The sequence below is a fragment of the Fistularia commersonii genome, chromosome 13 (assembly GCF_037954325.1).
Source record: "Fistularia commersonii isolate RoL2024-O1a breed Wild chromosome 13, RoL_Fcom_v1.0, whole genome shotgun sequence".
In the NCBI taxonomy this organism is placed as follows: Eukaryota; Metazoa; Chordata; class Actinopteri; order Syngnathiformes; family Fistulariidae; genus Fistularia; species Fistularia commersonii.
This window is the reverse complement of record NC_141296.1, coordinates 16,553,604-16,570,496: the sequence shown is the minus strand read 5'-3', so window position 1 is coordinate 16,570,496 and position 16,893 is coordinate 16,553,604. Positions and strand designations below refer to the sequence as shown.

General features: G+C 47.9%; 3 protein-coding genes across 5 annotated transcripts; 1 reads left to right on the top strand and 2 right to left on the bottom strand.

Moving 5' to 3' along the window:
* Positions 1-222: 222 nt before the first annotated feature.
* On the bottom strand, positions 223-7,785 carry gabra6a (gamma-aminobutyric acid type A receptor subunit alpha6a). Of its 2 annotated transcripts, XM_086158409.1 has the most exons (10): positions 7,399-7,785; positions 7,171-7,277; positions 6,983-7,050; positions 6,288-6,508; positions 6,097-6,179; positions 5,870-6,013; positions 4,757-4,909; positions 4,423-4,673; positions 2,526-2,770; positions 713-872 (listed from the first exon to the last, which is right to left on the bottom strand). In XM_086158409.1, the coding sequence occupies exons 1-10, from the start codon at positions 7,446-7,448 to the stop codon at positions 851-853; spliced, it is 1,344 nt and encodes a 447-aa protein (XP_086014535.1). In that variant the 5' UTR covers positions 7,449-7,785; the 3' UTR covers positions 713-850. The 2 variants fall into 2 exon arrangements, with proteins under 2 accessions (XP_086014536.1, XP_086014535.1); XM_086158410.1 differs by lacking the exon at positions 2,526-2,770 and having other exon boundaries at positions 223-872.
* Positions 7,786-7,878: 93 nt separating this feature from the next.
* Positions 7,879-11,717, top strand: nudcd2 (NudC domain containing 2). 2 transcript variants are annotated; one of them, XM_086158418.1, is made up of 4 exons: positions 7,879-8,223; positions 10,829-10,877; positions 10,962-11,113; positions 11,320-11,717. In XM_086158418.1, exons 1-4 carry the CDS (start codon positions 8,044-8,046, stop codon positions 11,401-11,403), a joined length of 465 nt encoding a protein of 154 aa, XP_086014544.1. In that variant the 5' UTR covers positions 7,879-8,043; the 3' UTR covers positions 11,404-11,717. The 2 variants fall into 2 exon arrangements, with proteins under 2 accessions (XP_086014544.1, XP_086014543.1); XM_086158417.1 differs by having other exon boundaries at positions 7,879-8,232.
* Positions 11,681-16,784, bottom strand: ccng1 (cyclin G1). Its single transcript, XM_086158416.1, has 6 exons — positions 16,539-16,784; positions 14,884-15,147; positions 14,543-14,796; positions 14,154-14,232; positions 12,835-12,945; positions 11,681-12,753 (listed from the first exon to the last, which is right to left on the bottom strand). Exons 2-6 carry the CDS (start codon positions 15,145-15,147, stop codon positions 12,562-12,564), a joined length of 900 nt encoding a protein of 299 aa, XP_086014542.1. The 5' UTR covers positions 16,539-16,784; the 3' UTR covers positions 11,681-12,561.
* Positions 16,785-16,893: the final 109 nt, after the last annotated feature.

Below are 16,893 nucleotides of genomic sequence, written 5' to 3'. Positions count from 1 at the left end.
GCGGAGGAAAATATTAAAGGCGCAAGAGGAGTGGATGTGCGTGGTGGAGGAAAAAGCACGCGTGGAAAAAAAAAAAAAAAAAAAAAAAGCGCTTTCTGAATATGAACACCCCTCCACACACACACACACACACACACACATACACACCGCGTCGAGGTGGAGTTTTGTCTCCATCAAGGTCAAACAACAGTGGGGGGGGGGGGCAGGATTCGGAATGGGGAACTTAATAGCAAGTTTATTTGTGTTTATAATTATCATTATTATTTGCAAACATAAACAACACCCGTGGGTTTTATCCAACTCATACATGCACAAAGAAGGGAACGAAAACACAATCGCCACAAGTCATTCTCTTGAGCTTTGAGTGCGTTTTGAAGCCACATGGAGGAATGTGACACACACACACATACACACACACACACACACACACACTTTGATCTGGTTGCAGTTGGAGGTGCGCTCCTGTAGGAGGCGCGCTTCTGAAAAGCATTGGTTCACTGTTGCATCACCTGCAGGTACAGCCATTATAGCGGATCCCAGTCCGGCTTCTTTTTTTTTTTGCTTTTTTGATGTGTGTCTCGCTTTGCGTGGGCGTCTGCAGTGGCGTGGTGCTGCATTTGAGTCCGGGGGACCCCCCCACCCCACCCGCGGTGTCCCTAAAAGCCCACAAGGGGCCTGCTCTCGACAGCGGGCGGCCGGCGAAAACGAACGGTCGTGGGATGAAACGAGTTCCCGAGTTCCGGGGCAAATGCGAGGAGCTGGTTCACGGACGGGCGCTGAGGAGGCCTCTGGGGTGGCGGCCGGATGCTCAAGGTCTCCGCGAGCCCCCGTTCGCGGCCTTCTCGGCTTGTCAAGAGGTCGGGTCCACGTCCCTGCAACACCACACCACAGGAGAGTGAATAAGCAAGCGGAGGGCCTGGATAGGATCATCTGAAGAGCACATCTATTGTAAAAGGAGCATAGGCATGATCGTGCGCGCGCGCGCATGCGTGCACTTTCTCATTATTCTGCAGAAGGTTACAAACAAAACCCTGAATTTTTGTGAGGAACATGAGGAACCTGATGAACAAATTTGCACTCCCCCCTGTTGCGTAACACATCCCCCTCCCCACTCTTCTCTCCCTTACGCTCTCTCTCTCCATCTTTTTGGCAAAGAGCTCTGTGTTCCACGAGTGTCTCGCTTGTAAGCGCTGAAAGTGAACGGTCGGTTGCTTTTTTTTCCCCCCCATGCAGTAAAGGTACAAACTAAGCGCTGGTTAATTTCCCCGCGAGACCAGCTTCTCCCCACGGAGACACGGCGTCATCATTAAAGTGAACGCCCCCGGGGGAAACTTTTATATAAAAGCAGGATGTTTGAGGTTTTTTTTCGAGTGCGTTTTATTTTCGACTAATTAAGACGATAAGAGTCGCGGCGACTGAATCGATGCAAAAGATATACGCTTTTTCCTGAGCCAGAGTTATTGAAAAAAAAATGGCGTTTGGAGAAACTCCTGGAAAGTGCCATCTGACGGGGATATGGTTGAACTTTCCCCACGCAGAGGGAAACACACACACACACATATAAACTAATCAAAAAAAATAATCCAAAAGAAATACCGACAATATCCCGTCACATTTCTTGAATGGACGATCCATCCGTCCGTTGATTCGCTTGTTATCTTCTTTATCTATTCTGCTTCTCCTGTCACGGTGTTGATTGCACATGTCGAGTGCCACATGTACAGCCGCTCACGCTTTTGGTAAACGTGAGGTCCCGGATCGGCCCGACGCACACCCTCTCATTCGAGCTTTTGGGAAAAATGTAAGGTATCCCATCGACCCGCTGCGTGTTTTTGGACCTCGAGAGATCCCGGAGGAAACCCACGCGGACGAGTGGGGAGCGTAAAGATACGGACCTTTACGTTGTCACCGTACGTTTTTTCCGAGTCGACGGGAATCCAACGGGGGAAAACGCCGACGCCTGTCGAATTTCGAGGGAGCGAGAAACCCGCGGCCCGCTCGGACGCGCCCTTCCGACGTCCGAGTCGGCGTCGGCGTCTGAACCGCGGCGACGTTACGAGTCCGAACGGATGAAGAGTCGGCGGAAGGAAGGGCCGAGGAGGACGCGGCCACCTCCGTTCCTTCCGACGGCTGTCACATCACATCTTAAAAGAAATGCCTCGACGCTCCCAAACCCCTTGTTATTCTGTTTTAGAGACGTAGTGACTCGCACGCACAAAAATAAAGAGGCGACGCCGTATTTGAAAGTCAAAGCCTTGACGTAGCTCTCCTTGGATCTGTCTCTCTGCGTTTTTTGAATATCCCGATCAAAAAACAGGGTGCTTCCCGTGGTCCGCTGGGTTCCCGGAGCGCGATCAAATGAGCAAAAATGTTATCGCGGCGTCCGGATGCCTGCAAACGAGGCAGCTGCACCGGCAAAGTTGCTCTTGGATATCTTTAAGGCGCCGCAGAACTCCTCCAGGTTCTGGGCGCTCGTGAGCACAAAACGTCCGGTTCGAAACGATTTCCGAGCGCAGAGCACATACCTGGCCCTCGCCATGGTGTCGTTGGCCAGGTAGATGTACCAGTAGATGAGGTTGAAGAGGGCAAAGGCCACGGGGAAGAGGATGCGGGCGTACTTGTCTATGGGGCTGGTGCCGGCCAGCTGCGGGATTTGGGGAAACGCCGAGCCCTGCTGGAGGAAAATGGGCAACGGCGGAGCCTCCCCCGGTTCGCTGCGGCACAGCGAGTGGTTTCTCCTCTTCAGGCCTTCGTGGGTGCTGATGTCCGACTGGTCGGGGAGAGGAAAAGCACGGAGGACATTTATCGACGACGTACGTATCTGACCGAAACATGGCCGCAACCCAGGGGGAGACTTCTATCGCGTGCCGACGCCGATTCTTACGGGACGCGGCGGGTCGTTTGCCGGATACCCATGGGACGGCGAGGAGATGGTGCGGGGAGGAGAGCCGGCGTTCTTCTCCGTTCTCACACCGAGGCTATTTTTAAAGTATCTAACCATGAGGCCTACACGTGAGACAGATCCCGTGAGGACGGCGCGGTGGCTTACTGTATTAGCATAAAGCATATAACCACAGATGAGAACACTACAGTAGAACATATTATTCTTTTATGTGTGGTGCACTCTTAATGGGAATACTGGCGGAGGCCGGGTGACTGCTTGAAAACGCGTCCAAAAAATACGCCCTTTCCGATCGCTCGGAATCGAACGCTTCTATCACCGTTTCCCCCCCCCGAGCTCGGGCTTTTGCACACAAAGCGCAGACACATAACAGATAGGAGACTGATTTACAAGTACGTGAGCAGCGTTGAATTCGTACTTTTGCGTGCTCTCACCCTTACGACAAGATATATTCCCACATAGCAGTGCTTTGCAACTTTCTTACTGTGAGGTAATTGATTTAATACGACGCTACCGGTTCACCCACGTGCAAAAGAAAGGCTGCTTTTGAAGCATTTGTTCTTGTGGACGCGCGTGCGAAACGTGGGCTGACCGGGCCTGAGAATTCACACCGAACGTGTGAATGAGCGTTTTAAGCAACACGCCCCAAACCAGGCCTCCTCCTCCTCCTCCTCCTCCTCCTCCTCCGGAGAATTATTATCTTTTCAAGACACGGACTCGTGGTTGTCATGGAAACGGCACCGTTAGTCACGCGTCGCTCCTTTCTTCTGTCATCGCCTCATGTCAAAGTTCATCGTGCATCGGTTACTGTTTCTTTGCGTAGGGCTGCTCGGGTGACGACAACGGAATTCCGCAAAACACACGGTGACGTTCACCCGACTGTACAATACGATATCGACGCATAAATCGGACGTCTAAATATAAAACAGGGTGTCATGGAGTACAATCTGGCCGTGATGCCAGTCACTGGGCGTCGGGCGGGGTTCGCCCTGGACCGTTCGCCGGCCAGACTCACAGCCGTTCACCCTCTCATTCACACATCTGGGCATTTTGGGAGAAAATCTGGACCGTGGGAGGAAAGTGGAGAACCCGGAGGAACCCACACAGACCGAGGACCTTCCACCACGGTAAATCGTTATCTTGTTTTTCATCCGATTGCGTCTCGAGCCACAAACCGCTGAGCTGACGTTGACCTAAGATGAACATTTCCGCAACAGCATTTTCAACAAGGTCTTCTTTTCAAATTGGGATCATCAGATATTGACTGATATTATGTGGGAAACAACTCGTTACTTTTTTCGAAGATTTCCCGCATCGGCTCATGCTCCCCGGTTCTCGCTTCTCTTATATAGCGCGACCACATGCGCGACTCTTCTCACGCGCGGCTCTGGTTCTGCGTATCGGAAGACGTCCCGGCACCGACTGAGCCTGATCGCTCATCGACCCGATTGAGACGTCTCTCCTCCTCGCAACCGTGGAAGTTCTCTTCTGGTGAATATTATTTGCACGAGGCTGCTCACCGACACCGTGTCTTCATCCTCGCTGCCGGTGGCCAGAACCTCGAGCCGGTCTTGTCTGGCTTTCTGCTTCTTCAGATGGTTGGCCTGCAGCGTGGCGAAATAATTGACCGCCGCAAACTCTATGAGGGCCGACGCCACAAACGCGAAACACACCGCGATAAACCAATCCATGGCCGTGGCGTAGGCCACTTTGGGAAGGGACTGCCGGGCGCTGATGCTCAAGGTGGTCATCGTCAGCACCGTGGTGATGCCTGGAGGAAAACAAGGCATGTAAAAGTTTGCTGCACGCTAACCGCTAACCGCTAACCGCTAACGGTGGGTCGACCGGCCGTACCGGCAACTGTGCGGGCGGGAACTGACTCCTTGTTGATCCAAAAGGAGACTTGTGACAGCACCACCACCATAATGAGGGGGATGTATGTCTGTATGAGGTAGTATCCCAGCTTCCTCTGGAGGAAGAAATGGACCACCTGCACAGAGTAGTGACCTGCAAGGTAAACAGAACGTGTGAAGAACGGGAACGGCGGCCGGGAGAGGCAGAGCCGAGCGCCACGTATTCAACGCCCTTGCACGCCCTTGCAACAAAATGTTTACGGCAGACACATTGCCGCCGTCAGGATTGGGATAACCCACAGACTGTGAGATTGCACATGAAAGACAGGAGGGGAAAGCGAGAGGAAGGAGGAGGGTAAATAAACGGAGCAAAGCAGACGATAGAAAATGGGATAAAGTCAAAGAGAGGAGGAGGAGGAGGAGGAGGAGGAGGAGGAGGAGGAGGGCATCCAGTGTCACTACGCGTAACGCTGCTGTGCTCCTTCTAAACACATGCATGCAGACACTCTCAGACCAGCTGTATCAGACAAACACACACACACACACACACACACACATCTGCGGGCATAGAAAGGTCCTCTCTCTCTTTCTGTCCCTCTGCTTTATTAATGCACATCATCGCTAAGTTTCTGAGCCTGCTTCATGCTTTGCCACTCTATTTCAGGAGTCTGCCGGGTTCACAGCGGGGGAGCACTTCTCCATCTTCTGCTGAAGAGACAAAATGTACACACACGCACGCATGCACGCGTGCAAACACACGCACGTGCGCACGCACACACACACACACACACACACACACACACACACACACACACACAGGCACGCACGCACACACTGCTCCATCTCATCTCTGTCAGTGCATTCAGCGGGCTTTAAACTCCATCATTCTTTTTTAAGGCGCACTATACGCATTAGACCGGGTCACTTAAGCATCTTAGATGGCCGCTCAAGGAAGTAACTTCTATATCGGTTCTCACGTAGGGGTGTAATGGACACTAGCGCCGAGTTTAAAGAGACAAATCTGACCTCGCTCGGCTCCTAAATTCGTCAAAGTAAGACGTTTCCGATCACATTTCTGCACGCAGCAGCCATGTGTGAGCGGGGTGACGTTTACCTGTGTTGGACTTAAATATCTCACTGGACAAAGACTGTCCCACGAGATCATACTGCAGGAGACTCATGGATTCCTTGGGACAGTCCACAGACGCCACCGGCCCTTTTCTCCAGGTGAACACAATTTCACTGCTGGTGTAAGCATCTAGAGGGGACAGATACGGGTTGGAATTGTGAATACGAGCGTGCCGTCCTCCCGCGTGTCACCAGCCTCCCGCGTTTACTTACAACTCCCGAACTTAAGGGGGCAAGCGTGGCCATCCATGGGAAAGTCCACCAGCCTCATGGGACACTCTGCACTTATTGTCAGCCTGACGGCGGAAAGAGAAAAAAAAAAAAACACCCGCCGACAGTTTCAGCCGCCTCCTCTTTAAAAACTCATGACAACACAAATATAGCCCCGCGGCCGCCGGCATCACCTCATGGTGTAGAGGACGGTCCCGTTCTGCATGATGCGGAAGAGCTTGTTGGGCGTGGTCATGTTGTGAGAAATTGACTTCTTGGAGTTTCGGAAAAAAGTGTCCGGCGTCCAGATCTTGTCGACCATCAGGTTATTCAGCCGCAGGATTTCGATGGGGCCCTCGAATTTCAGCCGCTCGTCGACCCACATCTGCCGGAAGAACATGTCCATCGTATATTCCTGAAATGTGAAAGGGAACAGGACTGCGTGTCAGACAAAACACAATATTTTTGCTTTTCACGTACGGTACGCAAAAAAATAAAGGGGACACATAAACAACACCATGTAAATCCGAGTGTTCCCTTCATTTTTCTCTCCACATATTCGGGTCCATTTATTAAGCCCCATTCTTTTATCATTCATGCTCAATGCAGAGCGGCAGTTTCCACTTTCTGCTCTCTTCCCCCTCGCAGAGGCGGCATTGCCAAGCCCAGGAAGAGACGACGGATGCCACTCATTCCAGACGGTCATCCGTTCAGCCTTTGCCGTCCGACACATTGTCATATTCCCCTATGAGCCATCAATAACGGAACGATGGGGCCGGTCAAACGGTTAAGAGCTCATTAGGCGATGGCAGGCATTCGGTGGCCACCGAAGCACCGTCGTCCCTCGCGGTCGGCACATATCCGTCTCCTGGCGCAACAGGCGTCGTACCATTTCGACATCCGAAACCGGTCCGAAGCTGGTGACGAAGATGTCGGTTTTGACCTCGGTGACACCCCCTGCGACACCAATGGACAAAAGTAATTGAAAAATAGCACGGCGGGCAAAAACGTAAATCAACGGTCGATTTTTGCACAGTTACGGAAGGCTTTTGGGTGAGAACATGAAAAGAGAACTACCCCCGGATCCGGGTCGTAGCCTGTTGTCGTAACCGTCTAAAAGTCTGTCCAGAATGCGCGTGATGTTGTCCGAATAAATCTTCTCATTTCCGGTTGCGCTTCCCGAACTAAAACACACGCACATACACAGGCGCATTAAAATCCAAGAACGACAAAATGAAACACAACTAAAGCCAGACCCCTGAGCTCGCCTTACTCCGGGCAATTTTTCGAGAGGAAACAGCTCACCTTACTCCACAGATACACGAAGCTACCCAACAAAGCAACAGGACGGTCATCTTTGACGGTGAGTATCACTAAATCTTCCGGCTGCTCTGTCAATAGCGCACGCTTAATGAATCGGCCCGAGAAAGGTAACATCGAGTAGAGCGGAGGTCTTTCGTTGCTGCCGATGACAGACAAGCAGCGAGGTATGAGGACACGACAGGGCAGGAACGGTAATCTAATAAAGAGATTAGTAAATCCACTCCATTTATAGACAAACTGCAAATTCTAGGTGCTGCCGCAGCAAATTCGAAATGAAAAAAGACAGACAACAAACAAGAACAGCAATAGATGACAATAACTTCAAATATTTTAGAAGTGCCACATACATGTTGGTCCGAAGCAGTTTAGGGTTTGTTTCTGGTTGCGGTTCCGGTGTTCGACCGCCAGGGGGCGCTGTGGCCCCCGCATGCTAACGGGAAGACAGACGAAGAAGAAAAAGATAACGCTAACGCGAGCCAGCCGGCTAGCTGGCGAGCTAACACTCTCCCAGGGAAGCGACGCGAACAGCGGCTAACAACACACTTATGGACACCGAACGTCCTATAGCCTTCGTTTAATGGTTCGCTTCGGTAACATTTGACTTTTTTACCGCCGAGCGGCCGCAGGATGTCGGTACATTTCGAGGAGAGGAGCGGCGTCGTCCCCTGTCAGACGCCCTGGGGGTCCTGGTGCCAAACCATGGAGGAGGTCTTCATCGAAGTCAACGTGCCTCGGGGGACCGACGCCCGGGAGGTGCGCTGCCGCCTGGGAACCAGAGACATCGAGCTGGTCGTCAAAGGAAATCAGGTGATCAAGGTAACAATTCAACTCGTAGTTATCTTGAATGAACAGAGAATGCGGTGAGCAAAGAAGAAGTGGGACATTGAGAGGACCGGAGAGAGCAGACGGGAGTGCAGGGAGAGACAACTTAAGGTAAGGATAGAGGTGGCAAAGGCAAAACAAAGGGCGCACGATGACTTGTATGCTCGGTTGGACAGTAAGGAGGGAGAGAATGATCTATACAGGTTGAGAGATAAAGATGGAAAGGATGTGCGACAGGACAGAGAGGGAAATGTACTGACAGATGCTAGAAGAGTCATGGGAAGATGGAAAAAGTACTTTGAAGAGCTGGTGAATGAGGAAAATGAAAGAGAGGCAAGGGTAGAAGATGGGACTACTGTAGACCACACAGTAGCAGCGGTTAGTCAAAGGGAAGTGAGGAGGGCATTGAAGAGGATGAAGACAGAAAGGCAGTTGGTCCTGATGATATATCTGTGGAGGTGTGGAAGTGTCTACGAGAGGCAGCGGTAGAGTTTCTGACTCGATTATTCTATAGGATCTGAGGGAGAGAGAAGATGCCTGACGATCGGAAACCTATTGTGACGGTGTCCGTTTTTAAGAATATGACGGACGACGGGGCAGAATTGCAGCAGATGCAGTATTTGCTTCGAGAATGCTAATAGAGAAGAACAGAGAAGGCCAGAGGGAGCCGCATTGTGTTTTTGCAGACCGAGAACAAGCATACGACAGGGTGCCAAGAGAGGAGCTCTGGTATTGTATGAGGAAATCTGGAGTGGCAGAGAAGAATGTTTGACCGGTGCAGGACATGCGTGCTGTCTGTGAGACAGTAGTGGGGTGTGCTGTAGGGGTAACAGAGAAGTTCAAGGTGGAGGTGGGATCAGCTTTGAGCCCCTTCTTGTTCACGCTGGTGATGGACAGGTTGACAGATGAGGTGAGACAGGAATCTCCACGGACTATGATGTTTGCAGATGACACTGATCTGCAGTGAAAGCAGGGAACAGGTTGAGGAAAATCCAGAGAGGTGGAGGTACGCTCTGGAAAGGAGAGGAATGAAAGTTAGTCGCAGCAAGACAGAGTAAATGTGTGTGAACGAGAGGAACCCGGGTGGAACGGTGAGGCTACAGGGAGTGGAGATCAAGAAGCTGGAGGATTTCAGGTACTCGGGGTCAAATGTCCAGAGCAGTAGAGACTGTGGAAAAGAGGTGAAGAGACGGGTACAACCTGGTTGGAATGGGTGGAGAAAAGTGTCAGGGGTACGAAGAGATAGAAGACCATCAGCCGGAATGACAGGAAAGGTTCCGAAACAGTTCCGACGACCCAAAGACAGCAGGCAGAGCTGGAGGTCGCAGAGATGAAGATGCTATGGTTCTCTTTCGGAGTGGCCAGGATGGAGAGGATCGGGAATGAGTCCATCAGAAGAACAGCACATGTTAGATGTTTTGGAGAGAAGGTCAGAGAAGCCAGACCGAGATGGTCGGGTCATGGACAGAGGAGGGATAGAGAATATATCGGTGGACGGATGCTGGAATTGGAGCGGCCAGGCAGGAGGTCCGGAGGAAGACCAAAGAGAAGGTTTACGGACGTCGTGAGGGAAGATATGAAGGTAGTTGTTGTGAGAGAGGAGGATCCAGAGAATAGGGTGAGATGGAGAAGGTTGATGTTGTTTTGCTGTGGCGACCCCCGAAGGGAAAAGCCAAAAGGAGAAGAAAAAGTCATCTTTAATGCCTGTTTAACCTCTCAGAGCAATTGATTGGCCTTCGTTGGACAAAGTCAAGCAGACAGTCAAGTTATTTCCTTTTTTTGTTGATATCTTCTTCTTCTCCTTTCGCTGATACATATATGTATATATATGTATATATGTATACATATGTATATATTTTTCCATATATATTGCTGCTGGGTAATCCCATCCTAGTCTGGGTTGGTATTTTCTTGGATCCTTTTAGTCTTTTTCAGGAATTTGTAAATGATTTAATTTGAATTCATTCACAGAGAAAACTCTGCTGCTACTCGCTCTATTCAAATTCAAATGACATATTTATACATTTCAGGTTATTATGCCGTTTACCTCAGTGCACTTTATACTCTGTAGTTTAACGTTTTTTTATTGTGAATGTGCACGCTATTGTTTTTTCATCTCATGTCACCGTGGGAACATGAGAAACAGCTTCTTGATTCTTCTGTACGTTAAATACATGTGGTGAAAGTGACCATGAAGATGACTCAAACGTGTGACAAAACTTCCCCTCCCGAATCATATTGATTTCTTTCCTTTACACCTTGTCCCTGACTTTTGGGTATTAAATTTTGTATTTTTAAAAATAAAAGGGCTTTTAAAGTTAGCTTCCCTGACTTATATATATATATATATATACTTCCGTGGATGTGCCGGGACACAAATGGGATTGTCTTTTAAGAGATAAAGATATATACCTCTTTAATAATGTCCTCCTCCGCCTCATTGCACTGATGGTCCAAGCACTGTTGCGATGGCGGTGTCTTTTATAGCTTTTTTTTTCCCCCCTTGTTCTGTTGGTACGACAAAGAGTTGAAAAGAGCAAACAAAAACTTCATCGTAAACTCTGATCATGTTCTGTTTGAACTTCACCAGGGAAAGTTGTTTGACACAACCGTATCCGATGAGGCCACATGGACACTGGGTACGTTCCATCACGACGTAAATCGGAATGTCCAAGAACAGGGGTGGCCTTCTCATCACCCTAGTTCATGTTTCCCCTCCACAGAGGACAAGTGTCTGATACGCATCGTCCTGATGAAGACCAACAGAGAGGCCGGTAACTGCTGGTCGTCTTTGTTGGAGGGAGAGTACTGTGCCAACGCCTGGGTGCAGGACCAGATGCAGAGGAAGCTCACATTGGAGAGGTTCCAGCGAGAGGTTGGTTTGACCAAGCGCACGTCTCAACGCCGTCAGCAAAACTCACATGCCGAGAAACCGAATCGTAACAATGTGTTTTCGTACTGCCGTCTGAAAAACTTGAAAAAATCTTTGGATGGATGAGATTTCTTCTTGCTCAGCTCAACTGTAGCACTTGTGGAAACGCAGCTGAAGGATTTGATGACAAACTTTCTCTTCTTCTTCAGAATCCTGGATTTGACTTCAGCGGTGCAGAAATCTCCGGGAACTTTGCAGGAGGAGGTCCAGATTTCTCCAGTTTACAGAAGTGACGGGTTGCGCACGTCGACAACGCCGAGGCCTTTTCTGAACGGACCGAACCGAGGCGTTCCGGAGACATGCTGGTCCACAGGAAATACAGGTCCATTTGTGAAACGCCGGCAATATTGAACAGGAATTTTCATACAGTTTGTTGCTCCGGACAGACTCCTCTCCTTCATTTGACTTTTTGGACTGTGATGAAAAGGCCCTTTGGGGGGCAGAACAGCATGAATGTACCTCGTGTGAGACTTGAAGTGTGTGGTGTTCCAGCAAGCGGGTACACAGCTATGGCTTTTCAATAAAGTTTTATTGAAAGGTACAAGAACGTGGGCACAACAGATGGTGTATTCATAAGTTCTGTTATGACAAACTAGACAGAGAAACTGGAAAAGAAAATGCCATACAAATTCAAAGCCACATTTCTACTGCAATGATCCGATTGTGTTTTCTTTGTCATTGAAAATCAATCAATACACATGGTGCTTCACTCTTGTGTTCACAAAGAAACAATGGGTGAAAACAACTCATCTGTAACCCTTAACAAGCCGACGTGTCAGCTCTGAGGCGATGTTAGCCATTTAGGACAGTATCCCCATATGTGTCACTTCACCGGAGAAAACCAGAGTTCCCTCGTCAAAACAAAACAAAACAAAAAAAAAGTCATCACCTTGGGTAGGAGTGTGCATTCAGGACAGCTTAGCAACCTAGGGTGAGAGTTAAGGACTTTGGGCCCGATTTCTTGGTTCCATTTTTGTTGATCACAAAATCCTTCTCCCTCCTCTTCCACATGGTGGACTGAGGACCTAGGTGGTTCGATACTTAAGCTTAAAACATACAACCCATTCCCGGAAACACCAAACACCGTGGAACAGATTCAAACGAGATCATACTGTGCACTTGTGCAAGAAACCCAACCAAGGGAGGGGGCGGGGGGGTAGTAAGCTTTTGAAAATGTAACTGCCATCAGGTAACATGAAAATACAGCACTTTTTTTTAATCCGTGTACAATAGTACTCGCTACAGGGTTAACAATCTTAAACCTTTTCCTTAAAGACCTCCACCTTCGCAGGTGAAGATCTTTAAGCAAAAGAGAAAGGGGATGTTCAGATTTGTATCTAATCAGGACAAATTTTGGGAGTCGTGCTGTCGTAGCAGTGCTGACCAGAGATTCAACAAGCCAGTTCCGGAATGGTGGGAAGATGAGCAATCTTGTAGTAGCTGTGCTTCAGCTGGCGTGCGGTTCTTCCTGAAATACACCAGCGAAGCCTCTGGCCATTCGGCCTGGAGCACTTAGTAGTGGCATATTCAGCCAGGCATTTCCCCACCAGCTCGCGCACACAAACCAGGTCACCGTCTCGAATCTGCACACAAGACGGGGGGGATAAATCATGACTCGTTCAGTGCGGAGGAGGTGTTTGAGAATTAAATGACTCGGTACTTACAGAGAGTTGCTTCTGCAGGTTGTTCAGGACCTCTGAGATTTGGTTGCTGGTCTCAGGGACATATTGATCCTCGGCCTCAAAACGCAGCAGAGCCATGGCAAGCAAAGAAGGCTTAAGAGAAAGGAAATTAACCGGAATTAACATTTTCCCGAGAAATCTGACACCCGACCTGGCATTTTCTTTGCAAACGATGAAAGCCATGTACTCATCACAGAAGGCCAAGGGCACTCGGTGAGAAAGTTTATTGTTGTAGTAAAATATGCACGTACTTGCCAATTTGTTTGACCAACTGAGGTAAAAAGTTACTTGGACTAAGACAGACCTGCGATAAACCCTTCAGGAACAGTTTTATAATCAGTTTGATGAAGGTGTTGATTTATTTTACTGGTCACTTTGGAAGCTGCAATTTGTCGTCCGAGTCCCTGTCGGCAAACTGCTTGCCGCAGATCGCCTGCCATCTTTGGTAATGCCTTGTGACTGGTATTTCACCTCGGAAATACCTCCCTATCTAAATTAGAAAGCTTCAAGGCACAATGACTAAAATGTCGAAAGTACAGGTGGCGCAGAATCAGCAAAACAGGATAAACAGAAATTTAGTTTGGAGGCTAACTCTGTTTTGAATGCCGTCTTTCCCCCAGTCATCGTAATACCTATGCAAGGTTTAATGACTCCAAGGTATTTAAAATCCAAAGGCCTTCCATGTGATGTCATGCGCATAGGATAATAAATCAACAATCAACATTTCAACACATTTGGTAACACCAAATTTCTCCATTACACATGACACTGATTCCTATCAGTAAGAGGTTTGACACCTGACCGTCAACTGCATGTTTGTAGTAAAAAAAAAAAAAAAAAAAAAAAAAGCATCATCGTCTCACTCAACAAGCAACTGACTATGAGTTGACTTTTGTCAATATTTAATGTTTAGCGAGATAGCACACCTCCTATGCACACCACGCAACGTTTCTAAATGAGAAATGCCCCTCAGCATGACCCGGAGTTAAAAGAGCAGCACAAATGACAGCAAACAAATTAAATGGTTTTACTGTCGGGTTATTCATTTTCATGCGTACAGGATTTGTGGTTGAGCTATTTTATTCCAGCATCGAGTCGTACGTGATAAAATGGAGAGTGACTGCGTTAACTGTTGTACTTTCCATTTAGATGATAATAAAAAGGAAACTTCTAGATGCTGCTTCAAATGGTGCACGATGCAGTTTTTGAGACAATACAAAGGCGGTATGCCTAAACCGAGGCCAAAGCAGAAGCGAGCTATTGTTTCCGATGGGTGACGAGTCATTCTGACCCACACGTACCTTTATTTTTGAGAAGACAAATGAGCAATGACAGGCTTTCAGTTGAGCCTCCAGTCTTTCAAGGCTCAGTATACTTTTGCTGTGAAGAGAAAATACATTCTGGTCAAACTTTACTGCTTCTGGATACAAAGGAAAGAGTTTACCAGAGGAGACAGGAATGCGGACTTAAAAACAAGATATTCATACACCTTCGATGTAGGTTGAAGAGGCGATACGTAACCTCTGACACCTCCATGATATCAAATGGAAAAATGCCTATTGGCTCAAATATATTTTAAGCTACTCTCCTCTTTGAAGACAAATAAGAGAAGACACATTTTAGCAGCGTAATTATAATCTCGTTGAGCCATGATTCAGCCCTGCAGGTTGACGTGACCGTCTGTCCTTACCTCTCAGGATCTAACTGTTCCAGAATGTGGCTGTGAAAGAGGCGGAGGAAGCGCAGGGCTGTGGGGGCTTTCACCTTCCAATAGAGCTTCTCCATGATGATCTTCTCCATCCGCATCATGTCAGACACCGTGAAGCGATTCTGACTGATGCGGATCAAGTCGTTGGCAAGAGGGATGTTCTTTTCCTCCTCCGATGACTTCACTGCAATGTAGAAGCAGCATAGGCCCACACAGGACAGGTGCTTTGGTTGAATCTGTGGGATATCATTTCGGTTACAAATTCACTCGATGGCATTCCAAAACGGGTCAAAATATCAATTTTCCACCGTGACCAAACTCACCTTCATCACAGACAGGAATCTGTCTAGCAGACTAATAGCCAGTGAGAAGGTCTCTGAGCTGAAACCAAAGAACCTGGTCAGCGAGAGAAGATCCTTAACCTCCAGCTCCCTGAGTCTGCTCGTCATCCTGAGTCCGTTGTCCTGGGCGCTCTCAATAATCCTCAGGCCACTCAACTTTGGCTGGTATCGGCCCTCCAGATCCATCATGGCCTTCACCTGGACCGAGAAGGGCAGCTCCTTAGGTCCCGCAGCTGTTTCAATCATCTGCCCGGACAAAAGAATTTCAAATTTAGAGGAAAAAGATTTTTGTTTTTTAACCCACCAAAACCACCACAAGCTGTACTCTCGCACCACTGCAGAAGTCCAAACTGGCCACAATGCATGCATATAGCATTGTTTTGTACTGGGCGAGGGGAGGAGAGACATGAAAATGAAAACTTAATAGATACAATCCTTTGCCAAGAGCAACTGCTTTTTTTCTGATAAGGCATGAAAAATATAGCAATTCCACAGTTAAGTGGGAAGAAATTATTAGTTAATTCTACCATTTAATTACCAATACAATGGCTCTTTGTAGATGTTAACTTAATTATGGCTATTGGCCTTGATACACTGAGTACATACAGCTGAATAAATTACAATTAAAAAAAAACTTCAATTGATCAAAAGGTTACAAAACTATTGCACCTTCTTGTGTTCTGGGGTCCAATTCTGCAATCCACTCTATAGTGAACACCGTTCACATATAAATATACTTTAAAATCACGGTACAATACGGCAAGAAATTATAATCTCTACATTCAGACTTACGCCCCTTACCTCGAGATATATCAGATTTTGACAACATATAACCAACTTCACTGCAGTGGATTGCAATAGCAGGTTGCTGCAAGTGGACCGTACACATGGGATTGTGTGAAGATTGCAGGGAGGAAAAATAATCTGTCGTAGGAATGAAAAGCCTTCATGGGAGCAACCAGGGGGCCCGATGTCAGCGGCAGCTGTCAGTAAACTAGACTCAACTAGATAGTGTAACTAGACTCAACTAGATAGTTTGTGTAATTGTATACGTCACGGGACATGACCCAAGAGTTAACCTTCAGTCACATGACTCATTCCTACAACTATATCAAACATTTCATTTTTGATATTGGTGATTGTTTACAACGTCAATTTTTTTTTAATGGTTAAAAAGAAAGAATTAAAAAGTAGAAACGGTGTTAGTTATTGATTTAAAAAAAAAAAAGGAAAAAAACAGGGCGAGTGTCATGTCTGGGCATGTCCCTGCCGTACTGCCCCACCGAACGGCTAACACCACATCCAGTGACGACTGAAAAGTCACACAACACAAACAAAAACTTAATATAAAATTATGACTTGGACGAACTTCGGGTGTCTACTACTAACGTCTAAATGCTAATCATGGGCGAAAGTAAGTCTAGAAATTGGGAACGTTCAGGGAAAATGTTAGCTCGTGGGGCGGCCAATGCTAATGTTAATGTTAATGTTATTATGGTAATTCTTTCAGTTCGCGTTTGTTCGAAGAGTCTCACACGCACCCAAGGACAAAGGTCGTCGCCCTCTTTCTTTAATACAACTTTCAGATAAGGTATTTTGAAAAAAACGCAATTAAGACAGACGACTACCTTACTTACCTTGGGTCAAGTTACGTTTCCAAATTGGGAGTGAATGGACGCCAGCAAGCGTTCCCAGCGACGGAGTCAAAGGGGTTTTCAAAGCAAAAAAGTGGAAGTATGAAGGTTTAAAAGTTTTAAGCATTAGTGGAGGGTCTGCCAATGCACACCCCCTACCCTCGGCTAAGGCGACGGGGAAAAGGACAGGGCCGGGATTCATGCAGGCTGAAAACCGACCCCATGCCCAAACATGGTGAGCTTTCATTGGTCACCAGCCGATCATGTTCACGGTGCTGCAGCCTGATTGGACAATATTTCTGTCATTTGTATTTAAGCCCCACCGATTACGAGCAGGAGGACCAATCACAGAGGGGAA